The sequence below is a fragment of the Watersipora subatra genome, chromosome 9 (assembly GCF_963576615.1).
Source record: "Watersipora subatra chromosome 9, tzWatSuba1.1, whole genome shotgun sequence".
NCBI lineage: Eukaryota > Metazoa > Bryozoa > Gymnolaemata > Cheilostomatida > Watersiporidae > Watersipora > Watersipora subatra.
Genome location: NC_088716.1, coordinates 44,164,509 through 44,188,965, shown reverse-complemented (window position 1 = coordinate 44,188,965; position 24,457 = coordinate 44,164,509). Strand labels below are relative to the sequence as shown.

The window sequence follows — 24,457 nt, the reverse complement described above, 5'->3', positions numbered from 1 at the left end:
CCTCCCTCTTCTGACTCTTTCTCTCCCTCTCTCTCTCCCTCTCTCTCTCTCTCTCCCCCCCCCCTCTCCTCCTCTCTCTCTCTCCTCTCCCTCTTTCCCCTCTCTCCGTCTCTCTCCCTCCCTCTTCCCCCTCTCTCTCTCCCTCTCTCTTTCCCCCCTCTCCTCCTCGCTCTCCCTCTCTCTCCCCTTCTCTCCCTCTCTCTCTCCCCCCCTCTTCTCCTCGCTCTCTCTCTCTCCCTTTCTCTCTCCCTCTCTCTCTCCCTTAGTTCAACGCAACACATGCGGATAGACAACATTTTTGGTTTTTCTGTCGGGCGTATGAAGAAACGGTTTTCGGCGTGTGCCTACTTTTGAGCAGGCGACGTATAGCTGGTCATGGCTGATGCAGGGTGACAGTAAGTCGATAGCAGCTGCTCTCTTTCTTTTCACAATAGCGTATCGCAACCCTCGGACTACTCGTGAAAGTTCTGTAATAGTAAGTTACAGTAGGCCTACTCGTAGCTGGAAAAAAATTAGTAACTCGGCTGCTGAAGGAAATGAACATGACCCACTATCACGAACAGCGGCAAATCCAACGTTATTAAGTAGTGGAGATGTGGCAATTCATAGACAATACAACATCGAATAAGAAACACTTACCTTTTTGATGTGGAAATTTAGTAGGTGAGAAATGCGTTTTTTCCAGTGGCTCCAAGAAACAAACGTTTACGTGACCTTCTCGGTACACGTTGGCAGTAAATATTAATTGCATGTAAATAACTACTCGTTAATTTATTTTATTTAATGAATAGTACATTTGTATAGCTGTATAGACACCTTTGTATAGGCCGCAGAACTCAGGAAAGGTGCTTTTTAACACGGCAGAAAATTTGCCGTTTAAAAAGCGTGCTAACCGGGGATTTCGGTTAATGCGCTCGAGCGGTGAAAGAAAAACAACAGAATCGCCACACCTTTATATAAGCCTCTTGGCTCAAATCGTCGGAGAAAAGTAGCGGCTAATAGTCCATATTACGAAATTACGATAATTAGTACTCATATTAATTCGGTTGGCTTCGTTCGACCGAATGGAAAAAGAAAGACCGCTCTATAATTTATTTACCGTTACTACACATATTAATTCAGTTCGCTTCGTACGACCGAAATTCGTACGACGATAAAAGAAAAGATCGCTCTATAAGGCGGACAGACAGATACACAGATAGATAGACAACGATTGCCGTTTATATAGTAGATATAAAAACTATATAAACATTTACCCTCATTCCTGCAGACTACGCAAACTTCTGAAGTTTAGGAGGTCAGTTTATGATGCAATTTCAGAAAGTTTTTCTTGTGATAACAAAACCAAGCTTCACATTCGTTGCGTTTTACAAAGCTGTAGACAGCCTCTGAAGCTTCTTCTTACCATTAGCTATAATTATGTAGATATTAGAGCATAAATTGTTGATCTACCATAGAGAAAATCCTTAAGAATGTTTATCTCTTCACCATCGCCTGTCAGACATACTAGACAAACTATTTTTAATGGAATATGCCGGTGATTAACCTAAGGAACTAATGGATCTATAAATATAGTGGCACTGACTGATGCAATTCTCATAATATCGGTATATTTATACCATCATTATTAGTTTTTTTTCTCCAGTGTTGATTAATTTGTTGTGTTTATAAATCAGTCGCGGTGGCGATTAGTGTATGTTCTAAATCAACCTCACAAAGTAGAAGCTGAGGTTTGAAAATTTAACCAATGTGCATTATATAGAAAAGAACAAATCAAATGAGTGATATCAAATTTTTGGGCTTTCACCCTGCTCATCAATTATCCTGTATACATTCAATTATAAGATAAAAGACAGTAAACAAAAAATTATATAAAGATATCTCACTATACATCTTTTTTCAACATCTCAAAGATATTAATGCATGTTCAGTAAAGTTTTTTTTTCACCAACATAACAATGTTGCCAAGGTCTCATAATAACCACGTTTATCTGAACTGTTTGTTGTCAGCTGGAGCCAGTGACGATGCACAAAAAAGGCTCTTACCGAAGCTAATATATGTATTATCTGTCAACTGTGAAGTTCGCAGACCACTGAGCTTGTGATGCTTATTGATAGCTAATCATGATGCACTCATCTTTGCCTCGACACTCAGTTGTACTTAAATGGTTTGATGGATGTCGCAACGATGGACGAATGATAACTTGAAATATTGTTCTGTAAAAAAGCGATGAGCGGGACGCTTCAAGGAACTGCTCGCATCTGTTGTCCGGTGACAGATATATCCGAGAGTTGTGAAGCTGTGCTAAATCTTCGGGAATAAAACAGGCTTTCTCCTTGAAGATCACTTGGGACTTTGAGACCTTTTCGTTTTAGACAGACAACCACCACAAGGAGAACGATGAGTATAACACCTATAGTTGCCACAGATGGTCCAACTATTATTGCCAACTCTAAAACACATGCAACAACCATGGTTATCATAAGGATGTTTTATTCACCAGCAAATCTAACAACAACAAAATTCTATGAGACAGCAGTCGTGGTTCAGTGGTTAGTTCGCTGGCATATAACCAGTAGGCCAGTGGTTCAAATCACAGAAGGACCATTAGTACTGTTAGAAAGGGCATCTAGCCACAATTACTCCTGTGCCAAATTCCATGCATAGATGGTCACAGTATATTTTGTCCAGGAAAAGTCTGCTTTGGAATAAAGTGCCATACTTACAGCAGAGAAAGAATAAAACTTGATAATGAAATTAAAATTTAAAAATTAATGTTATGTTGTCTTTTTGGGCAAATTTCATGTGTAGGGTAGTTCAGCAGTTGCAATCACATAATATTCTGTCTAATAAGTGATTTAATTCAGATCTCATAATGATGTAAGACTGGTACAATGTAGAATAGTACATTATCATAGGCTAACCTATTATCACAGGTTAGTTTAATAATAGGCTCACCTGTGATAGTAGGCTAACCTTAAACTCGCAATGAAATTTGTTTTCTTAGTTGACTGTTTGCATAAACAAAAAGAGTGAAATAGTTGATTTGAATCTATAAAATATTTTGTTGATGTAATATTTGAATAACAAATGTTACTCGTATCCACACATTCAACAATCTACTTTTTATTCTATCTGATAGGCTAGCACTTGAAGTGTACAAGGATATATGCAATATGTTTAAAAACTTTTCGACACCTCTCTGACTACAGCTTATCAAATATAAATTGCGTGGTTATACACTTGTTCTATGTTTAACATAACTTGTCTCGACATGTGCATCGAACTAACTGCACTTTAGGAGTTTAATCCATCATTATATCAGTACCGCAAACCTGTGATAGGTTGCTGGCATGCCGAGGTGAGATCTCTGACTTAGCACCAAATACCTGTCAAGGTTGAAGTCTGAGCCTGTGTGCTGCATACCATAGGTTACCTTAAATGAATATTAATCAGTAGCTTAGCATTGCTGCATTCAGATGGAATTCGCATGGCTTGTGCCAATGGCTACCAATTAATCACTACTTAGATCATCGCGAAGTTCTTGATTCCGCATAATTTTTTTTAAATATCTTTTCTTTTTTTTCCCTCACATTGATCGCTTGGGTTCTCATCATGTCCTTTGTACTTCTTCACCTGTCTCTCTGGGCATATCAATTTGATTTCCTCTACCACTGTTTTATCCTACCATTCACTAATGCTTTTTGCATCTTACTGATATTTTAAGTAAATAGTGGCCATAACTGTTAAATGTAGTTCTCATAAGCATAGATTAGGAAGAAAAACTTTATTTTTTGTATTGAGTAATGATATAGCCCAATAAATCATATATATGTTACATTACAGGCAGTGATATAGTGCTAACCTTTTTTTAACCATAACTGTGAAGTTGAGATAAGTGAATGTAGTGAGCAAGAGTCTCAATGCGACTCTTGCTCACCTACATTGAGCTACACCTACTCGAGCTCACCTACACCTCCAACGCGACTCCACCGCCACGTAGTGGCGGTGGAGTCGCGTTAGAGCAGCTGGGGGCGCTGTAAGCTCCCCAGTGGAGCAGCCAAAGTCTACAGAGCTTTAAAATCATGTATCTGATAGTCCTTGAGTACAAATGTTGACTGCCATTGGTTTGCTGTAATCTGATCTTAGCCTTTGTTGTAGACAACCAATTAGGGTCACAATCTTGTCATGTTACATGAACATTACATCACTGTATTGGACTGTATGCCGCTTTTATATTGAATGGCCATTGAATGTCAACTATAATGACATTAGTGTACTTGAATCAATGAAATAGAGCTATAATATACCTTTAGAATTGGCAATCTAAAATTGTTCAACCCTAACTAAAGTTATACTTAAAAACACACCAATTTTTTAACCATAACTTAGGGAGAGTTAGGGTAGCACTACATCACTGATTACAGGTCAAGAAGCACCATTGCAATGTGTATGGAGTATCTAAAAGCACTGATTAACATCTAAAGCCATTTCCTCTTGCCTTGAGTTTTGAATTTTATCTGATTCGATTCAACAGTAAACTCCTATTTGTAGCTACTTTAAACCCAATAAAACTTTCCATCAACTACAAAACCCCACAACTCAATGTATTTAGCATGCCTGATTGGCCAGCCGATGCGCATCATAATAACAACCAGTTTTTATCAGCTTGAAAATCTTTTCAAGGCAGTAAAAGAATGATTGGAATTTGCAACTTATGGGCAACATGGCATACGCTATTTGGCACTCATTTTCAGCCGTTTAACTCAAAAAAAATTTGAGTTGAACGACTGAAAATTTTGAGTTGAAATTTTTTATGCATTTTAAAACTGGTCATCACTGTTTCAAATACTTACGATGGTAAGTTATAGGGTTTGATGCAGATTCTTTGGTCTGAGTGTTGTCTATGGTTTTGTCAGCCTTTAGTTCAGGAGTAGTGGTGGTCTTAGTTGCTTTAGCAGTAGTGACAGCGATGGGTGTAGTCTCGGCTTCAGTCACTGTTGAAAGAAGATTTGATTGATAATACTTTTAGCAACCTAAATGCCTTTTTAGCCTTGGAAAATAGGCTTGTAGGATGAAAGCACTAGATGCCTTCAATTATTCATACAATGAAACCTCAACATACAGAGTTAGTTGATTGGATATTTGATTTATATGTCATACAGTTATACATTGACGTGAATATATATATATAGTATATATATATATATATATATATATACAGTCAAACATGGATAACTCGAACTTCACGGGACCGAGCGAAAGTGTTCGAGTTATCAGAGCGTTCAAGTTATCAGAGCACTGTCACAAGTCCATGTATTTATTTATTTATTAGTAGATACATGTACATATACAAACTATAATATAAATCAAAAGCATAAATGGCTTGTTTCAAATTAAATGCTTTTAATGTAAAGTTTAAAACTTTTTTATCAAAAAGTATAGAGATTTTTCTATCACTTGAGAGTGGTTTGTTGTTTGAGGTGATGTTATTGCCAGGACGTTTTTTAGATTAAAATTGGCAAAACTTGATCGTTGTTGAAATGCTCAGAAGAAAATACATCTTTTTTTTAAGCGCTTCAACCAAGATCAATTTTGCCGATTTTTCTTGAAGTTTATGCGAAGGTTACCTCACTTTTCCTCGCTTCCGAAGGGCCATCGCTAAGCGGATGTTTGGTCGAATCAAATTTCACCAAACCTTTAGAAAAGTCGTTGAGAAAAATATTTTGTCGATGGTAGTAATAACGACGCCTATGAATTATGAAAAGTTGAGGTTTTTCTCTATGGCTTGGAATAAAGTGATTTTCTAAAGCGATAACAACCGTCTCGGTAGGTGTTGGGCAAAAAACTGTTCGAGTTAACAGAGTTGAGGTCGAGTTATCTAAAGCAATTTATCATTACTGAATAGACCAAAGAAACCGTTCGAGTTAACCATGTGTTCGAGCTATCCGAGGGCGAGTTATCCATGTTTGACTGTATACAGTATACAAATCTCTGTGCTTGTCTTTTTGTCTTCTTTTTTGTAAAACTTTTTTATTATTTGTGCAATGCCGGGTATTCAGCTAGTAGTTGCATAAAAGTTTTATTATGATTATGTTACTCCAGAGGCCAAAAAACAATGATAAATGTGTCAGGTAACTAAATGAAACACTGATAATATATTATATGAAACTGTAACAGAATTATGTAAGAACTTAATTGTGAGTGTAAACGACAGCCATACAATAATCATCAGTAAAGAGAGATTTGACTGCCTTAAAGACAAGTGAATGGAAGTGGAGGCTCTGCAAAAATTAGGTCAATATAGAGTGAGCTACAGAAAGAGCTATATAGATTGTTTTTTGACTCATGGTCTAATTTGCTCAAAATGGCACAGATCTGTGTAATTAAAGTTATTATCTATCTAACCCATGACATACCTTACTCTAACATACACGAGATGTAGTTTAAATTAATTTATATCCCTTTTACTATTTTCATATTTTATATCTAATTTCTACCAACTTTTCTACCAACTTATAACCCTGTAGTCTTGTGAAAGTTTTGGTGCATTGTGTTGAACATTTTTATATCAATACATATATTTGCTCTAATTTGAAGTCGTATGTCATGAGCCATACGATCATCAGTCAAGATTTGACTATCAACACTATCATTGCATATAAGCCATTTATTAAAGCAATTATTTAAATTTATAAAACAATTATTCAATAAGGTACACAGTGCTGCTTGAATATACCAAAGTACATCTAAAACTTACATGCTTAATTTTTATTTTATTTATCTTAATTTTACAGTTCATGATTTGCTTTCGACATTTGTAAAATAATCCAGTTGATATACTCGTTGTTTTACATATTTTAAAAGATTTCCAAGTGAACCAAAATTTCAGATTTAGCATATTTATGTATATGTATGAGACTATATGGTACTAATTTAAACCATAGTTGTGTAAGAATACAAGCTTTGTGTAAAATATATGTTGTACTGTAATGAAAATTTTACAATATTAAACAGTGCATGTACTTAAATAATTACTCCTAATATACCTTAAATACCTTCAAGATACTTGAATATCTTTTAAATACCTTTCTCTTAGCAGAACAAGATAATTAAACACTAGGTGGCAAACCATTTATTTGATTTTTCTGACTAAAGGTTGCCCTTTTTAAGATTCTTGCATAGCATAATGTTGAAAAAAATTTCTGTTTGAAATGAAATTATTATCAATAACATAATAGTAAAACTGTGAATAGCTCTGTATGCGGACCTTGCTTTTATTTTTAGAATTAACTCCTACATTCTCTGCCGTTACTGACAAATTAATAAGTTTGTTTTCAAGCCTTTGTAATTCTGACAGACTTGATCAACTAAAGCTTTGACTTGGATGTTCATGAATCCTTATGCAAATGTGAGAAGTGTGAGATTTTAAATGCAATTATTTTATATATACAGTCAATAATAAGGTCATAAGTTTCCACCTTTCAAGTAGTAAGGTCTACAAGTAGTAAGGCTCTACTTAGGGTATCTAAAGCTACCTAAAAAGCCTATGTTAGCCGTTTGATACAGACGAGCTTAGTAGCTAATTTACATTTTTCTTCGATGATAATTAAGACAAGTTTCCACAGTAACTGAGAAAGAGACGTAGAATTAATGGAATTTCTCAGACAAGCTCGTTCTACACACCCACTCCATATATCGCTAATGGAGCAGTAACTGGCCTTCCTGACGAACGTCTGGTAACTGTCGGATGTTTATTTAACCGAGCCAGAAAGGTTTGGAGCCTCCATACGTGTTGCTTAGTTGTTTCTTTGATGACTGAGTCACAGGTGGTGGCGTGGCTCCAGGCCAAATCTTCAAGGCGTTACTAAATACAATTTGGTAGAACCGCAAAGTGGGTGGGCCAAATAGTCAGAAAATCTGTGATTCCTTTTTGTCTGATTTGATCTAAGGATTATGGAAATGTTTTATTACTTCATCGCTAGTTCAACTCGATAACCTGTTAAGTTTTTTAAATGCTGTACTGGTGAACTCCAGACAGATTCTTGACTTCTAGCACAATAGAAAACAGGATTTAAGTTGTTATTTACGACCGCGTTTAACAAGTTGTTTTGATGTTACTGAATGATATGACGCGAGCCATCGCTGAACACTTTTTTTCTTATAGCAAACATTAGTACTGACCAATGATATGACCGTGACCTGGTGTGTTTAGGTCTGTGTGGTCTACAACCATGGTGGGCTCGGGTGGTGAAGGTGGGGGTGGAATTGATGTGCTGTGTGAGGGTGAGTTGGGGGGAATCGGAGGAAGCGATGGTGGGAGGGTCATAATGTCATCGTCTGGGTGAGGACTTCCATCTTGACCAGCTACAAATAAGACACTATACGTACACATGCAAGGTAGCGTAGGTATTGCATTCCCTCTGTTTGGTCACAGACAACCGTTAGCACCGAGGCAACGTACACGTACCGAGGCAAATGGACACTAAATTCCAAACAAAAGTATTTTAACTGTTGGTTTCTTTTTGGAATTTACCAATTTTATTTACCAACTTAACCAAAATAAAGTGAAAACCTTTTTTCCTTTTATTATTTAAAAATATTTTTAGAATTTTTTAATTTTTCCAAATTAAAATTTTTTTGCAGTTTCTAAAAATACCAGTAGTTGGAAAATGGTAACAAAGTGTGGTTTTAGTTTAGCTACATTTTTTTACTTTGGTACTAATGATGGGCAAAATTTTAACTTCAAAAAGAATTAACTTATTGCAGCATTTGACAAGATTACCAGCTCATCCTCAACTAATAAAACTTTTAATGACACTTTGCAAGATCTACGCGTAACATTATGTTTAGAAATTAGAACATGCTTTCAGTGATGAATGTTGTGACAAAGATTTAGTTATAATGAGCCAACCAAATTTCTTTTACGCATATCGGTGTGACACGAACAAAAAATTTTAGGAGGCAGAAAACGTGATCTGAGGCAGGAATAATTTTCTGTGAGCTAATGTATGATCGTAAGGCATGCTTGCGCAAGAGTAGCAAACGTTCTAACTATTGTCATTGAGATTATGTAGCCAATCATCTGAACTGGGCCAACTGACACCCTTGATACTATGGACAGTGCATTATTATGGGAGGATTGTTTCTATTTGATACCTCTGATACCATCTTCGTACAACTCTGTTTAGAATACGGTAGCTTTATATTTGTAATGAAAGCAAAGCCTATTAGAATATAATTATGAGTACATTATTATGATTGTTATTACTGGGTACCCTGGCAGTTTAGTGTGCCTTGAGAGATCATCAGGTGTAATAACTATATGCAAAATAATTCCGTTGGTGGGCTAATTTGGCGCAGTTGGCAGATTGTCGATCTACCACACCAAAGGTTGTGAGTTCAACTCCAGTATGATGCAATATTTTTTCCAACTATGGTTTCAGACAGACTCATTACAGTAATATCACTAGAATGGCACAGTTGTCAGAGCGTCAGTCTATTACTCGCTTGATGGAACCTTTTTTGCAACCTCCAACATTTTGAAAAACCAACTCCCACGGCTATTATTATAGTAAGGAATAGTAGATCTAACTTTTAAATACATCAGGTTAAAAAACTTGAGTCTATTATATTGACCAATGTCTGTCATTAAAAACAGTGCTGTATTATTGTTATATTGACCAATGTCTGTCATTAAAAACAGTGCTGTATTATTGTTATATTGACCAATGTCTGTCATTAAAAACAGTGCCGTATTATTGTTATATTGACCAATGTCTGTCATTAAAAACAGTGCTGTATTATTGTTATATTGACCAATGTCTGTCATTAAAAACAGTGCCGTATTATTGTTATATTGACCAATGTCTGTCATTAAAAACAGTGCCGTATTATTGTTATATTGACCAATGTCTGTCATTAAAAACAGTGCTGTATTATTGTTATATTGACCAATGTCTGTCATTAAAAACAGTGCCGTATTATTGTTATATTGACCAATGTCTGTCATTAAAAACAGTGCTGTATTATTGTTATATTGACCAATGTCTGTCATTAAAAACAGTGCTGTATTATTGTTATATTGACCAATGTCTGTCATTAAAAACAGTGCCGTATTATTGTTATATTGACCAATGTCTGTCATTAAAAACAGTGCCGTATTATTGTTATATTGACCAATGTCTGTCATTAAAAACAGTGCTGTATTATTGTTATATTGACCAATGTCTGTCATTAAAAACAGTGCCGTATTATTGTTATATTGACCAATGTCTGTCATTAAAAACAGTGCCGTATTATTGTTATATTGACCAATGTCTGTCATTAAAAACAGTGCCGTATTATTGTTATATTGACCAATGTCTGTCATTAAAAACAGTGCCGTATTATTGTTATATTGACCAATGTCTGTCATTAAAAACAGTGCCGTATTATTGTTATATTGACCAATGTCTGTCATTAAAAACAGTGCCGTATTATTGTTATATTGACCAATGTCTGTCATTAAAAACAGTGCCGTATTATTGTTATATTGACCAATGTCTGTCATTAAAAACAGTGCCGTATTATTGTTATATTGACCAATGTCTGTCATTAAAAACAGTGCCGTATTATTGTTGCAATAGTTTGAAAGTCAGCAAACTTTATTGTTACCTGACTTTTCATTATGTTTTTATTAAGTTTAATTAAATTCTACAGAATAATGCCAACCTAATTTGAGCCGCTTAAACATATAAAAACAACTAATTTTTCAATTTACCTTATGAGTATATAAAATATTGCACTGGCAGCAGTAAAAGTGTGTAGTCAGCAGAGTTTCAACTCTTCATTGTGTAGAAGGTGATTAGAGAGAGACAACTCTATATGTGGTTTTGAAATAAAATATTTTTATGCCGTACATCTTAATTGGGTTTTAAAAAGAAATATAGGCCTACGTGGGTTTACAATAATTATTAAGTTTTCAAACAAATGAATTTTTTGCCCTGTTTTTGAGCGTTAATATCATTAGTAACGGTTATCAAACTTTTGCAATAGCTAAACCTGCCCATTTAATTATCTTACACCAAGTATGAGATTTCAAAACTTTTTGATAAACCGCATTCTTGCCATTAAGGAGGCAAAAATTTAACCTCCTCTAATTTCTCCATTTGCATGAATAATTATTATGTTAATGTGTTATGCTAATGAGTTGTCTGTAGAGTTGTTTGTTTACATTTAACATCTCACACTAATATGAAATGTGTTCTTTAATTTTTTAAGCTTTTCCTTTGTTCAGGCATTTATCATTTAATAATGGCCAGTTATGGATCTAGTCAACCAGGACACAAAACCGCTAAAAACCATTTGAGACAATTGTTCAAAGCTCAAGTACATACATGTATATTATATAAAGCAAAAACCATGCTAGTTAGTGCTTGTAAATTGCATTGAAGTTTTCCAACGATCTTTTTAAAGTGCATCATTAGTACAGATGGTGAAATTGTAGTTTTCATGTCTTATGCCAAACAAGATAATCTATATCTAAATTAGGCATAATCATTTAACCAAAGCCAGATTCCCTGTATTGTCTATTCTAAGGGTGGCCCTGCCAACTCCATGGGTGGCCCTGCCAACTACATCAACAGTGCTCCAGTCAGTTAATAAAACCTTCTGACAGGTTGCTTCCCTGTTATGTCTATCTCAAGGGTGATCAGGCCAACTCCATCAAATGTGCTCCCAGTATTATACTAGGATCACATCACGCAGCATCTACACTTGGCATACGTACAGAGATTGCTTATTTCCTTTTTGCTTATGGCTAAATGAGTCAGATTGTGGTTGTCATTAAGAGATTAGGAAGGAGAGACATTCCTATGAAAGTTAGCATAAACCTCATTCTCTAATTATTTATGAGTATGGAGCAACATTTCATCCACATTCCGTGTGGTATGAGGCCTTCATCCGTCATAAGAAGGTGTTAGATAAGCAAGTTTTTCATGTGATTCAGCTGACTGGTTTTGGATTACCATTATCACATTTATACTGTTAAGAGTAGGGTATATACATTGTATTATATAGAAAGGCTACCTGAATGCTCGGCGTTGTTGGGTAAGAAAAGGTTTTCGCACAGAAAACTTATTTTTAATCAGCATTCTTACTTTTTTATGCTACACATTCGCTCAAGGTAAAACACAGCTTAGACACATTGGCAGGTAACATAGTTGCTATCGGCTATGTTTCTTTACCCAATGAATTTGAGTAACTTAAGCTAGTAACTTAAGCTAGAAAATCAAGCTACTAACTTAAACTAGTAACTTAAGCTAGTAACATAAGCTAGTAACTTAAGCTAGTAACATAAGTTAGTAACTTAAGCTAGTAACTTAAGCTATTCTAAATATTTTCTATAATAAGAGCCTAATCTGAAGCCAGGTTATGCTTATAATTCGCTTATAATTGTTACGTTACGTGCCATGATCTCTCACGCAATCATGATCTTTGAGCATGCTAGTAGTAACCAATAGCATTCTCGTGAACGCTGCTCAAGTATGTGTAAAATTATTGTATAGTATGGCAAAGACAGCGTAGCGTAGTTATTGGCTCGCCTGTTGGCAGAAGTGGTTGTTGCTAGATTTTATTCCTATAACTGGACACACAAATGAAAGACCAACAAACAGAGAACACTGAGATTTATATATAGGTGTAGCAAGCGTAACACGGAGTTGAGGTAATTAAACTCAAACAGATGGTAAGAGAAGGTGGAAAACAGAGCTGCATAGAAGGCAATGACAAAGCTTAAGCTATAAAACAGTAACTGTCAATATGACTGGCTGCAAGAGAGTGAGAGATATACATTGTATATTTGTCTATTATGTTTAGAATAAACGACTCTCATCGTGGTCTACAGTCACCTGACATTGATTTAAGTTGCAAATTCTTTTTAAATGGGTTTTTACCTCACTCTGAAATCATCACAAAGCGACCTACAGATGACAGACATTATATTGAAGTGGCTCATACATTAATAGTCATGAACTTGCCCTGTAATCAAGGACATAATTGGGTATTGAGCAAGGGAGATGTCGATTAAATGTTCTGCTTTACACTACTACACTAGAAGATTAAACTTGAAGCCCTATGTGTAAGGCTTCAACAGAAAAACGAATCTGTCAAGGAAAGACTAACGACCATCAATCTTGGCCACCTGTTGAATCTCTAGTGCCACTAGTGCCAAGTGTGACCCCAGTAAAACCGTCTGCGTTTCACGTAAGTTCAATTTTGTTTTCCACAATCGCTGTCGTCGATGGGACCTAAATAAGGTGCAATGTAGGAGAGTATTGGAATGATTTGATTAGAGTTCCTTTCATGACTCGCTGAGTAACATCCTGAATGTCTACATCATTACCAGAAATTCATGGACACTAACTCTTACTGACATATTCATTGTTTTAGGATGCATTCATCACTTGTTGATATCGCAAACACAAAAAAAACAATGACCAGAAGTTCAAAATCTATCAGGAACCTGTCACCACTTGTATTGTTCTAGGTGATGAACGAGCCATTCTCTTAGATTCACATTTGGGTATCATACATGACAATTAAATCAAAACGTATTTTCTACTTCCTTTTCTGACTGAGTTTTACGCTTTTGTATTGATTATAAATGCAAAGAAGCAGTATAATGGCTTCCAATACTTCAGTTTTTTTCAGGGTTTTTATCCTTCCCTTTTACACTTACTTTTATTAGTGTTAACAATGGCTATATCTGCCTCTCTGGTGTAGTTCTTTACCGTGTTTACGGCCAGTCACTCAGACATTTTTAGAATACATGATGCCTATTACATATACGGAGTCATCTATTTTACCATACATATAGAGCTTATTTTTTCAGCTAAAGCCTGGACAATCACTTTCACATCCTTGATGAGGTGGCATTGCTGATCATCTAGTATAGATGATCAGCAATACCACATAGGCTTACTGCCATATGGGGAGCCTATAATAGGCTCACCACATAAAGTGTCTGCACTCACTCTAAGTTTTGGCATGTCTAACAGGTGATTGCTCATGAGCCAAACATGCCTTTTGAAGATGGTTAAATATAAATAAATTTTGTGCATAACAGTAGGTGATATCACTGAGGATGACAGACATTTTGTTGTGGATATGGTATGGCATTCTTTCAGTTATGCAATAGGTGAACATTTATAGGACACAAGTTATTTCACGGACACGTATAAACTGTAAAAGGATGGTTTGTTATCACATAGGACATGACTTACTTTCACAGGAATATATGAGACGTATAGCAATGATTTCAGGTTGTTCTGAACCAGCAATGCACGGAAAGGTGATGTTCGGGTTTGATGTCAGCTTGGTGTTATTTATCTGAAAGACGATGCCATATTCTTGATCTTCCGAGCATTCCTCATCTAATCCTGTCAGACCATCATTTATGCAATTGTTTATTGCTTTCCAGAGATTAGGATCCTGAAATATACATGTTATAGCAACAATGAGTACCTTTATAGCAAGTGCCAAGTGCTATAGTAACAGCTAGTACCTTTATAGCAAGCACTATAGTAACAAATAGTACCTTTATAGCAAGCACTATAGTAACATGAAGTGCCTATATAACAAGCACTACAGCAACAGATAGTACTATTATAGCAAGCAAGCTATTCAGACGAGTTCTATAAGTAGAAGTATCAAGTTCCCTGAAGGCCCAAGACATATTTCTGAGAAGGTCAAGTTATAAAATAGCACCATCTCAGACCACTGCCTCGGTGCACTATCTTGGTGTGCTATCTCAGTGCACTATCGCGGTGCACTATCTCGGTGCACAATTTCGGTGCACTGTCTCGGTGCACTCTCTCGGTGCACTCTCTCGGTGCACTATCTCAGGTATGGCTGAGCACATTTCTGACACAGATTTTTATATTAAAAATGCTGAGTCAACTAAGAATTTCTAACATGAGAAATTGGTATGAAAATTCTACTCAGTCTACAATGTTAAAATTATATAATCAGTTTTTTGAAGAATGCAACTTCTGTCCTTTGGGTACTCAGCTATTCAACAGTTTTAACATTTATTTGTATTTGAACTTCAAACTAACGTTTTGATGTTGAGGTTATACATCCATGTAACAAAGGTTGTTTTTCGATGATCTGCAGATTAAATGTGTCAAATTGCTTCAACCTGCTTCCAAGGTAAGTTAGTACTGTAAAGTGCTATAACTTCACTGAGTAGAGCTGTAGCAAGCCATTACTAATATTGAATGTAAAAATGATCTTTAGCATAAATGTCCCAGTTGAAGGTTGAAAAAAGGACTGTAACTTTGAGAATTTCAACTCGCATCTTTGAGAATGGCACACAGACACTTTAACAACTATGCTAATTGAACAGCCACTACTAGTTCAGTATAGTTGTATGTACAGCTATTACACCCGACGATATCTCACGGTACATGAGACTGTCAGGCTACTAGTATATAACAGCCACTGAAATTGATCTAATTTTTCTTTTCAATTTTTGCGTCGGCTAAAATGTTATAAATTTCTACAGATAAAAAACTACACAAAACTAAAATTTACTAATTGCAAAGTTCTGCTTAAAGAATACAACTTGTAATGATTACTTCAGCATTTTTGTTACAAATAAAAGATGAAAAGGAAAGATTTTGCAGACATTCTATTACAGTATCACGACTTCATTGATGCTCAGCCATCTTTCATGCCTTTTTTATATGTTTGTCATCTGTGAGTTAAATAGACTGATTTCACTAAGATTTTCTTCTTAGTTGGTTTAGCTATGCTAAGAACAAGCCATTTGATCAAAAGGATTATACTAAAAGGTTGGATAGGTGTGGATTAGAAGTACTAAAGGGAACTGAAGCATGGTATGTCCCTTCTCTGCAGGTGTAGCTCGATGCATACTGGGTTACTCTAACAAGGTAAGTTTGCACGCTAATAAGGTAGATTTGCTACTACAACAAGGTATGTTTACTACGCTAACGAGGTATGTTCAATAACCTAGCAAGAAATGTTCACTACCATAACATGGTATGTACTATAACACTGCCCTAACAAGACACGTTTGCTACCATAACAACGCATGTTCACTACCCTAATAAGGTATGTTTGCTACCATAATAAGGTATATTTACTCCCCTAACACGGCATGTTTGCAACCTCAACAAGGTGTGTTCACCATCATAAAAGGTATGTTTACTACCCTAGTAAGGTATGTTCATCATTGTAATAAGGTATGCTCGCTACCCCAGCAAAGCCTGTTTACTATCCTAACAAAATATGTTCACTACCCAACAAGTTATGTTTACTACCCTGTCAAGGTATGTTCACAACTCTAACAAGGCATGTTCACTTTAACCTCTACACAGCATTATCTCTCATGTTCAATGACATCAGCCACATAGCTCTGCGGGACAATTACACTTGCCGCTAAAATACTATGATATAAAAGGAAGTCCCATTTGTTGTCAAAGTGCTGGCTAGCTATTTCCTCAACATCCCTGGCACCAGTATTAGTTGCTTTTTAATATTTAGTGAACGACGAACGATGTCTTGCTTCCTGTTGGATCGATTAATTTGAAAATAAACTATTTTATGGCAGAAAAAATGGACAAATTTGGTTAGAGTGTTTTGTTGCAAGAATGAAGAGCACAGTTTCTGGCTAGCAGATGTTAGCAATGCTTCATTTATCAGTAACAATTTATTTGCCAAATGTTTTGTAGGGAATCTGAAAATATTTTTGAAGATGATGAATTAGCAATGCAGAGAATGAAATATCTGACGCCGGAGCAAAGGAAAACTGTCACACATCAGACAAAAATATTTTTACTGGCAAACAGAAATATAAGAAGATTTAATATGGAATTTACTGGAGTGTTTGTTTAAAAGCGTAGTGTGGACACACGTGCTAAAAACGTGAGCTGTTACGTGAATTCATCGAGTCTTGTTAAATAGTCATTTTTGCAAAACCTTTCTGTATGCAAAAAGAAATTTTATACTAAAGTTTTGTATCTTTCGGTTAAACACAGGTCTTGAGTGATGGAGATTGAGTTTATCTATCAGTTAGTAATGGTAACACAACTCCATAACACAGCTACTTATGTCTGAGGAGTGCTTTCATTATTATAAACCTTCTTACAATCAATACAGTTCATGAGCTTTTATTTCTTGATTCCATTGTTTTATGAAAAGCAAGAATTCCTGTTGATTGCTTTTTGTAAGCTAAGTCAACCACTGGATCACACAATGGCTATAGCTAATAGCTTCTTCCAATAGGATCTTCTGTTGCTCCTCTTTACCTTGCTAGAGGTCAAAAGTGTGTCGAAACCGTCTGGTCAACAAGACATTTTCAGCGCCGCAAGAGGATTTAACCCTATTGCCATTGTTCTTGTTTCAGATTAAGAGCTGTGGCTATCGTGTTATGTAACACACGTTATAATGTTATTAATGCAATGTTATTATAATATAAAATACATTATATCATATGATATTTTGAATACAATATACTGCATTATAATCAGAACATCATATCTTCTTTCAATAGGTAAACCTGAATGACAATGAATTCACAAAAATGTTTTGTATAACAAACGTGTCGACAAAGGTTTATTTTGCGCGGTTTGTGAACAAAATTGTGTTTTTATATATACAGTTATATGTTATACCTCAAAATGGAGCTTATATTGTGAGTACAGAGCAGATTAAAAACAACATAAAATAGAAATTATAGTTGTAAAGCCGTTGCGCTATTATATTATATATATATCCTATTATATAGGATGTATGATATGATATGATGTATACAACACACAGTCACACCCGCCTTCTGAACAACATCTACCAGTATAGTAATAAGTCAGATTTTATCATTGTGTCTGTCTGTTAGTCTTTATAAACGCTACACATTTTAAATTTTTTTGGTTGATCTCATCTAAACTTGACATGCCTATGCTCTGCACTTTCTACCAGGTTGGTAAAATATCTGATTTCAAAAGTCAGTCTGGTTCTTGAGAACAAGCCTTTTAAATACCAACCTGTGGACTAAATGTTTGAAAAAAAAATTTTTTGGGTATCTCCGGACTTACTGCTAATAGCTCATAACTGCTCATATGCCGGCAACCGAAGTTCATAAGGAGAGACCAGACGGGTGAAAGCTAAACTCAGAAAGCGTAACTTCATATGATTCGCTACTACAATTTATGATCTGAATCACCGATTGTCATAATTATTCGTGGAAAATTAAAGTAAATATTGCGTTTGTTAATAAAAACTCTGCCAACAAAACAAGAGCTCCACTCACACCTGGTCGAGGCAAATCGCGCATGACCAAAGCACACTTTCATGCATCAGTTGCTTTGACTGTTTCTCTGAACTGTAGCTTTTAATCTAGTTAGTGTGTGTGCACCCTCGTGTGCGCTGAAAGTCCCTAAGAGTACCTCTTTGAGATAAACATGAAATTATATCTTGGTATCGGGTATGCAATGGACCAATGGAGTGCTTACACCTACTCATACACATGAAGTTGTCTTTTTCACATCGATTTCATGGTAATCGCTCTATTGGTTGGAGGATGCCTGCTTAATAACATTGTTACATCAATGATATACAGGGGGTTGTATATCATTGATGTACAGGGGGCTGTATATCATTGGTTACGTTCAGTAAATGCGTTTGTTATACTGCAAGCAGCCGGTTATCGTAGCTTATAACCTTTAAATTTTGACACAAAACTCGGGTCAATTTGTAACATTTCTCTAAAGAGGCTATGCATAACCACCATTTTCAAGGTCTCTATGACTATGTTTTCACACACCATTCTGTACTCTAATAATCACAAAAGCTGTAGTTTTTCTGTAACTGTGAGAAGTATATGCAATTGGAATTTGAACACTAGACGCGTAACCCTTACAAACACCTCCCACGCAACGATAGTCTGAAGTCACCAATAGCTTCAAGTTTGTCATTCTGCTCCTTGATATCTGATCGCTCTACTATTAGTTTGCTGATCAACAGGATATGATGGAACTCTCTGTTTGAGGGTTTCTGAAACTGGCTCATTAAATTTAATTTGCGCCGGTCTTTGATACCATTTCATCCACCTCTGGTCATTAGCTTTAGTCAAGATTGTAATTACTTATCAAGCCGTTTACCCTACCCCCAATCTGTGCCTAGCCTAGAGATTAATGATAAGCACGTCATTATCTAAGCTGACTTAAACGGATTATGTTATTTGCCGGCTTATAAGCACCATATATGGTTAGTAGAAAAACTTTGTGATATAGCCAAGGATGTCTACACTCTTACTGACTGTTGCAACAATCTTACAATGTCGAAGACAGCAACTACAGGTTAGCAACACCGCATTTACAGTTTGACTGTAGGTAATCAACTACCAATTACGTACTTAATATAGAGCGCAGATAGTTTAGACCAGATAGCCTTCTCAGCGCCATTTAGGGCGATCTTAACTATACTTGACATGTATTCGTATATATACATGTATATAGATCATCGCCACTTTTCACTTGAAGAGCGTGGTTGTGGAAAACAAATTTTTAGTAACTCGAAGCAAATATTTTCTCTTTTACCCAAATTATTTCACTTTACGAAAATTCGTTTTACGGTGTATAGTTCTCTTTAGTGAGCATTTTTGTGCTGTTACTACTAACCGAGTATATGTATATATCAGTTGAACTCCTTTTCATCAATTTTAAACCAGTAGCCTATTTGTCAGTGCCTTGTCCTGGTTCAGCTACAGGCAGCACAGACCTTGTTTGACTGGATGACATTCGAGATGGCAGAGCATTTCCCTCCCCCCCCCACCCGCAGTCAGCATAAAGATTGTAGATGGTTAGAAAACTCGGTTAGGAGACTCGATTTTAAGTAAACATCACCACTAACTTAGGCTAAAAGGGGCGAAAAAATAATTTTTTTACATATATCTCAGCCATGGTTACGTCATTACAAAGCAACATAAAAACACAAGTTTTTACTTTTTGCTATTTCTTATAACTTTTGTAAGATTTTCCCACTGGTAATGTTAAAGATTTGCTCTTATATTTTACTCCTCGAGCCAATGTTTAAAAGTAGACTAACTAAAATGGTTGATTTTGTGGTGAAAAGTCCAGAAAGGTATCCTGCAGCAAATCGTTAGGGAACTCGCACTGTTTCAACATCCATATTTGTTCTGTGTGATTCATTGGTCTGAGGCTTGTGAATGAGCGAACGATTCTTTGTACTGCCTCTTTTTAAAACTATTTAAACACAATGGATTGCCAACATTAACTGTGAAGTGAATTCCTTTTATGATCGTCATGCTAAAAACCAAACCCAATAAAAATATTGTTTTTTTTCTTATATGGCGGTTTTATCATTAAGCTTAATCATGCCTGATTTAAAACCAATTATAGTCCATGCATAAAAATATTTTTTGTATTTTTAGTTTCATAGTCATACCTCGCCATTTGATCTGTAGCGATTGTTCGAGTTTGTAGAAAAATCTTCTGGCTTGCGGCATAAAAGATGAGATTTGTCACAATATATGAAATAATTTCCAGCAGAAAACATCAAAAAGTTTTGAAACAGTTAAGTTTTGTTAGTGAAAGTGAAATTAGCTGGTTAAAATTAAGAATGAAACCTAAAAATATTAAAAAACAAACAAGTTAATTTAAGGTACTTCTAGAGTAATTTGGAATAAGTTAAAACAGACAGTTTTATTACTCTCTGTAACTAAATCAACTCATTGCCGAGCCTACAATTCTGTTCAGATGCTTCTAAAAAAACAATAAAAACCTATTTTTACTGATTATTGCTTTATTAGTTTAATCTTCTTTCAAGATATAGGTTTTTATATTTAGTTTTTTATATAGATTTATGCAATACATTTGTTTTAATGTTGATATATATCTACTTGAAATATTGATAATTCTGTTTTTAACAAATTATACCAAATGCAATGTTGCATATTGCATATTTGCCAATAACAAATTTCAATAGCGTATATGAAAATTTTGAGATATGAAGCAAACATCGGCATGGCTTAATTTCATATGTAGAAATTTGATTGTACTTTTGGATTTTAATAACATGTTTTTGACCCCAAGCCGCCAGCACTAATCCTTACTTTTACACCATAGAGAACAACAATATAAAGGTGCCACAACTCTTTCATGGTAGGTTGTAGAAATTATCTGCTTATCTTATAATAAAAAATTGGATTTGAGCAAAGAGCCAAAACCTCAAGTTTCGTCAGAGTACTCTGAATGAAGTAAAATTTTCACTGGTTGGACTACATTACTGTTCAGTAGTACGCTACCTGAGATGGTTGGACTGCAGTAACACACCCTTCTTCACCACGAGGATGTACTTGCACGATGATCGAGTCCCAAACAACTGACTTATGTTCGCTGATGCAAGTGAACCTTGACCTTATGTAGTAGAAAGGGGGATGACTGTTATGAAATGAACTGTATTCCTCAGCTTTTCCTGCAATTGAATGGCTTAAAAGTGAATATTAGTTACAATTCTGTTGATTATCGGGAGGTAAAAAGTTTTCTACATTAATATAGCGCCTAAAAGAGAGAACATGCTGAAACATCTTGAAACATCTTGAATCATGCTGAAACACAATAAAACATGTTGAAACTTTTTGACCTACGATGAAACATGCCAAGATATGCTGAAACACGCCAAAACATTTTGAGACTTTCATTAACACGCTGAAACATTCTAAAACATGCTGACGCATGCGGAAATATTCTAAAACAGGCTGAAGCATTCTGAAACATGCTGAAGTATTCTGAAACATGCTGAAACATGCTGAAACATGCTAAAACATTCTGAAACACTCTGAAATATGCTGAAATATGCTGAAACACACTTGAACATGCTGAAACATGTTGAAGCATTCTGAAACATGCGAAACATTCTGAAACACTTTAAAATATGTTGAAGGTAGCTGTGCTTTCCAGCGTTGCCCGGGTCTTAAACATCAGCATATTAACAATGAGAAGTAATAAGAGTTGCCTGCCACTTGCTCTTAGCCTGGCACATTGTCGATGGAAAATTTTAGTAAGCTTACTAATGAGAGCTATTTGTCTCACATTACGCAATCACCCTGCGTAGTACGCAAAGCTTATACTGAAACTAAGACAAATAAAGTCATTCTGGAGAAAAATAACATATGGAACATCCAGTAAGTTATAGCTGCAGAATACATTTGTTGAAGAGCTATTAGTGGTTGCCATATCATATTACACTATATGTACACACTCTAAATTGATTGCTTGTTTTGCATCTTATCTTTTACATATAATCTGTCTGCGTGCTGTAGATCAAGCCTGCTCCCTCATTAAACCCTGCCTCACATGGTTCACGGATATTATCAGCAGTAATTTAATTGTTTTTAAATTGCCCATTAATCCTCACTTCTTATTGGTCCTCACATAGATGTTTTTTACTGTGGTTATCTATTGCAATTCTGACTCATCCATTTATTTTTTTCATAGCAAAAACCATAGAGTTGCTAATCATAGTTTGAGATAAAAGAAAATGTAATTTTAATAACATACGGTAACATTTTTTTTAATATTTCATTGGCTAATGATTTTTGCTACCATTATTTATAACTACTTGGCACTTGGTTGCTAAACAAGTTGATGGTCCAGTCTTAGTAACCCTTGAGGATATTGCAGTAGCGAGATTAGCCTAACAAGTACAAAAGCTTTTTTTCGGATCTGCGTGATGTTAGAGGAATTCTTTGATGTATTGTTATCAGTGAGTCAGTATATTGAGTGGTGTGTCTCAGGAAGTAGTCTGTGAAACCGATCTCCATCTACATGTATTTCAAAAACTCTTAAAATTGATGGCCATGTATGACTCAAGCGTAAGAGAACAGTGAAAATATATTCGGTATGTGAATTTTTGTTCGCCTGTCTCTCAAATGATAACATCTTTGTCTGGACAAAATTTCGCAATTGAATAGTTTAATCGTTCTATTAGCGAATGACAAATTTTAAGCACATTTTTCACTCAACTATAGCAAAGATAGCACATAATGACGACTATATTGCACCATTCACTCCTATGAGCTTGGTTGGTTGTTTCTGAAATGAATTGCAAGAGCGCGTTCCAGCTGCCAAAGAAAATGTTTGTTTGGCTTGGTATCACTTGGATTTGGATCACTCTACACCAAGGATGGACTTTTTATCCAGTACCCGCACTACCTATTTCAGAGCGAAAGTTGTCTTGTGTCTATAGTGAAAGACTAAATGTTATACCCACTATTGAACTCCTTTTACAAGTCAACAGAGAGTGACTTGAATAAAATAACAGCCCAATCCAATCATTAGAAATATGGTTATAACTTTCCGAGGTTACTTTTTATTTTAATGTTTTTTATTAAATTTGGTTAGCAAACATACATCCTGACCTTTGATTTTACACTTCAAGTATCAAATTACCAGTCGGAAGTTTACAAAATGTTCTAACAAAAAACAAAGATACGGGCAAACTGATATTTGAGCTTGTTTTATTGAAGCATCTAAAATGCACTATTTCGACAGCATTAGAAATATTCACATACTTTTGGACACTTTTAACTATTAATATCATTAGAGGTAAAGAAGGTGCACTCAACATATCGGTAATGTGTCATGCTACTTGTGTTAATGTATCTCAGGAGCATTTTGGAATAAATGTACTTTCAAACGCTTGCAATCAATGTTTGCAAGACTTTACCTGCTGATTGTTTTCAAACATTGCGACCTCAGGCTGTTAGACCATAGCTGTCTTTTACTCTGCACAAAGGTAGGTTTGAAATAAAGCGTGTCTACTCTCATAGTCTAAACTGACATAAATATCTCTCTCACGCTTACTTACCTGATATGAAAAATTGAACTGCTATCATCAGCACCAGAATTCTTCCAGCACTCGAATAGAGCGTCATTGTCATTGTTTTAATATTTCTCTAAGTGGCTTGCCGGAGTATGCACTTCGAGCTGTTTAGTTGTTGTTACAAGATCTGCGTAACTAATCTTCAGTGTTCTGTCTTGTCCACTAGTCAGATAGCATATAACAGTTTGTCCTTCACTGCACACGTTCGCTAAATGGCTACGTAGGAAACAACAGACTTGCTTACATATTCTATTAGCATTTGCATCAGCCGTTGTCATGGCAACAGTACGACCTTTCATCTGATCACAGAGCATAAGGAGAATAAACTGATATGCACCCGGTGTATTCGCCACAGAATGTCTAGGAATGGATTCACCAGACCGAAAATTGTTTGGGGATAAAAACTTTTTGTTAGTTCGAATAATATCATAATATATCAACTTTAATTTTTTTCTAAGTTGTGATATTTCACAATGCAAAGTGCTGTTGTATTTGTAGAACATTGATCAATATGAGCAGATGATTTGCGCTTTGAGGCAAAGAGACAAC

General features: G+C 35.6%; 1 protein-coding gene across 1 annotated transcript; it reads right to left on the bottom strand.

The window, feature by feature from the left end:
- Nucleotides 1-1,731: 1,731 nt before the first annotated feature.
- Nucleotides 1,732-24,110, bottom strand: LOC137404304 (uncharacterized). Its single transcript, XM_068090492.1, has 6 exons — nt 23,894-24,110; nt 21,330-21,499; nt 14,266-14,473; nt 8,186-8,368; nt 4,858-4,998; nt 1,732-2,453 (listed from the first exon to the last, which is right to left on the bottom strand). Exons 1-6 carry the CDS (start codon nt 23,964-23,966, stop codon nt 2,245-2,247), a joined length of 984 nt encoding a protein of 327 aa, XP_067946593.1. The 5' UTR covers nt 23,967-24,110; the 3' UTR covers nt 1,732-2,244.
- Between the last annotated feature and the right edge of the window lie 347 nt (nt 24,111-24,457).

What these genes read in the sequence shown, in the direction of transcription:
- LOC137404304 (XM_068090492.1), bottom strand. Translation starts at nt 23,966, where the DNA reads ATGACAATGACGCTCTATTCGAGTGCTGGAAGAATTCTGGTGCTGATG. An exon ending in CTGCAGTCCAACCATCTCAG is followed by an intron (nt 14,474 to 21,329) that starts GTAGCGTACTAC and finishes TGTATATTTCAG; the next exon opens with GATCCTAATCTCTGGAAAGC. An exon ending in AAACCCTATAACTTACCATC is followed by an intron (nt 2,454 to 4,857) that starts GTAAGTATTTGA and finishes CATGTGTTTTAG; the next exon opens with AGTTGGCAATAATAGTTGGA.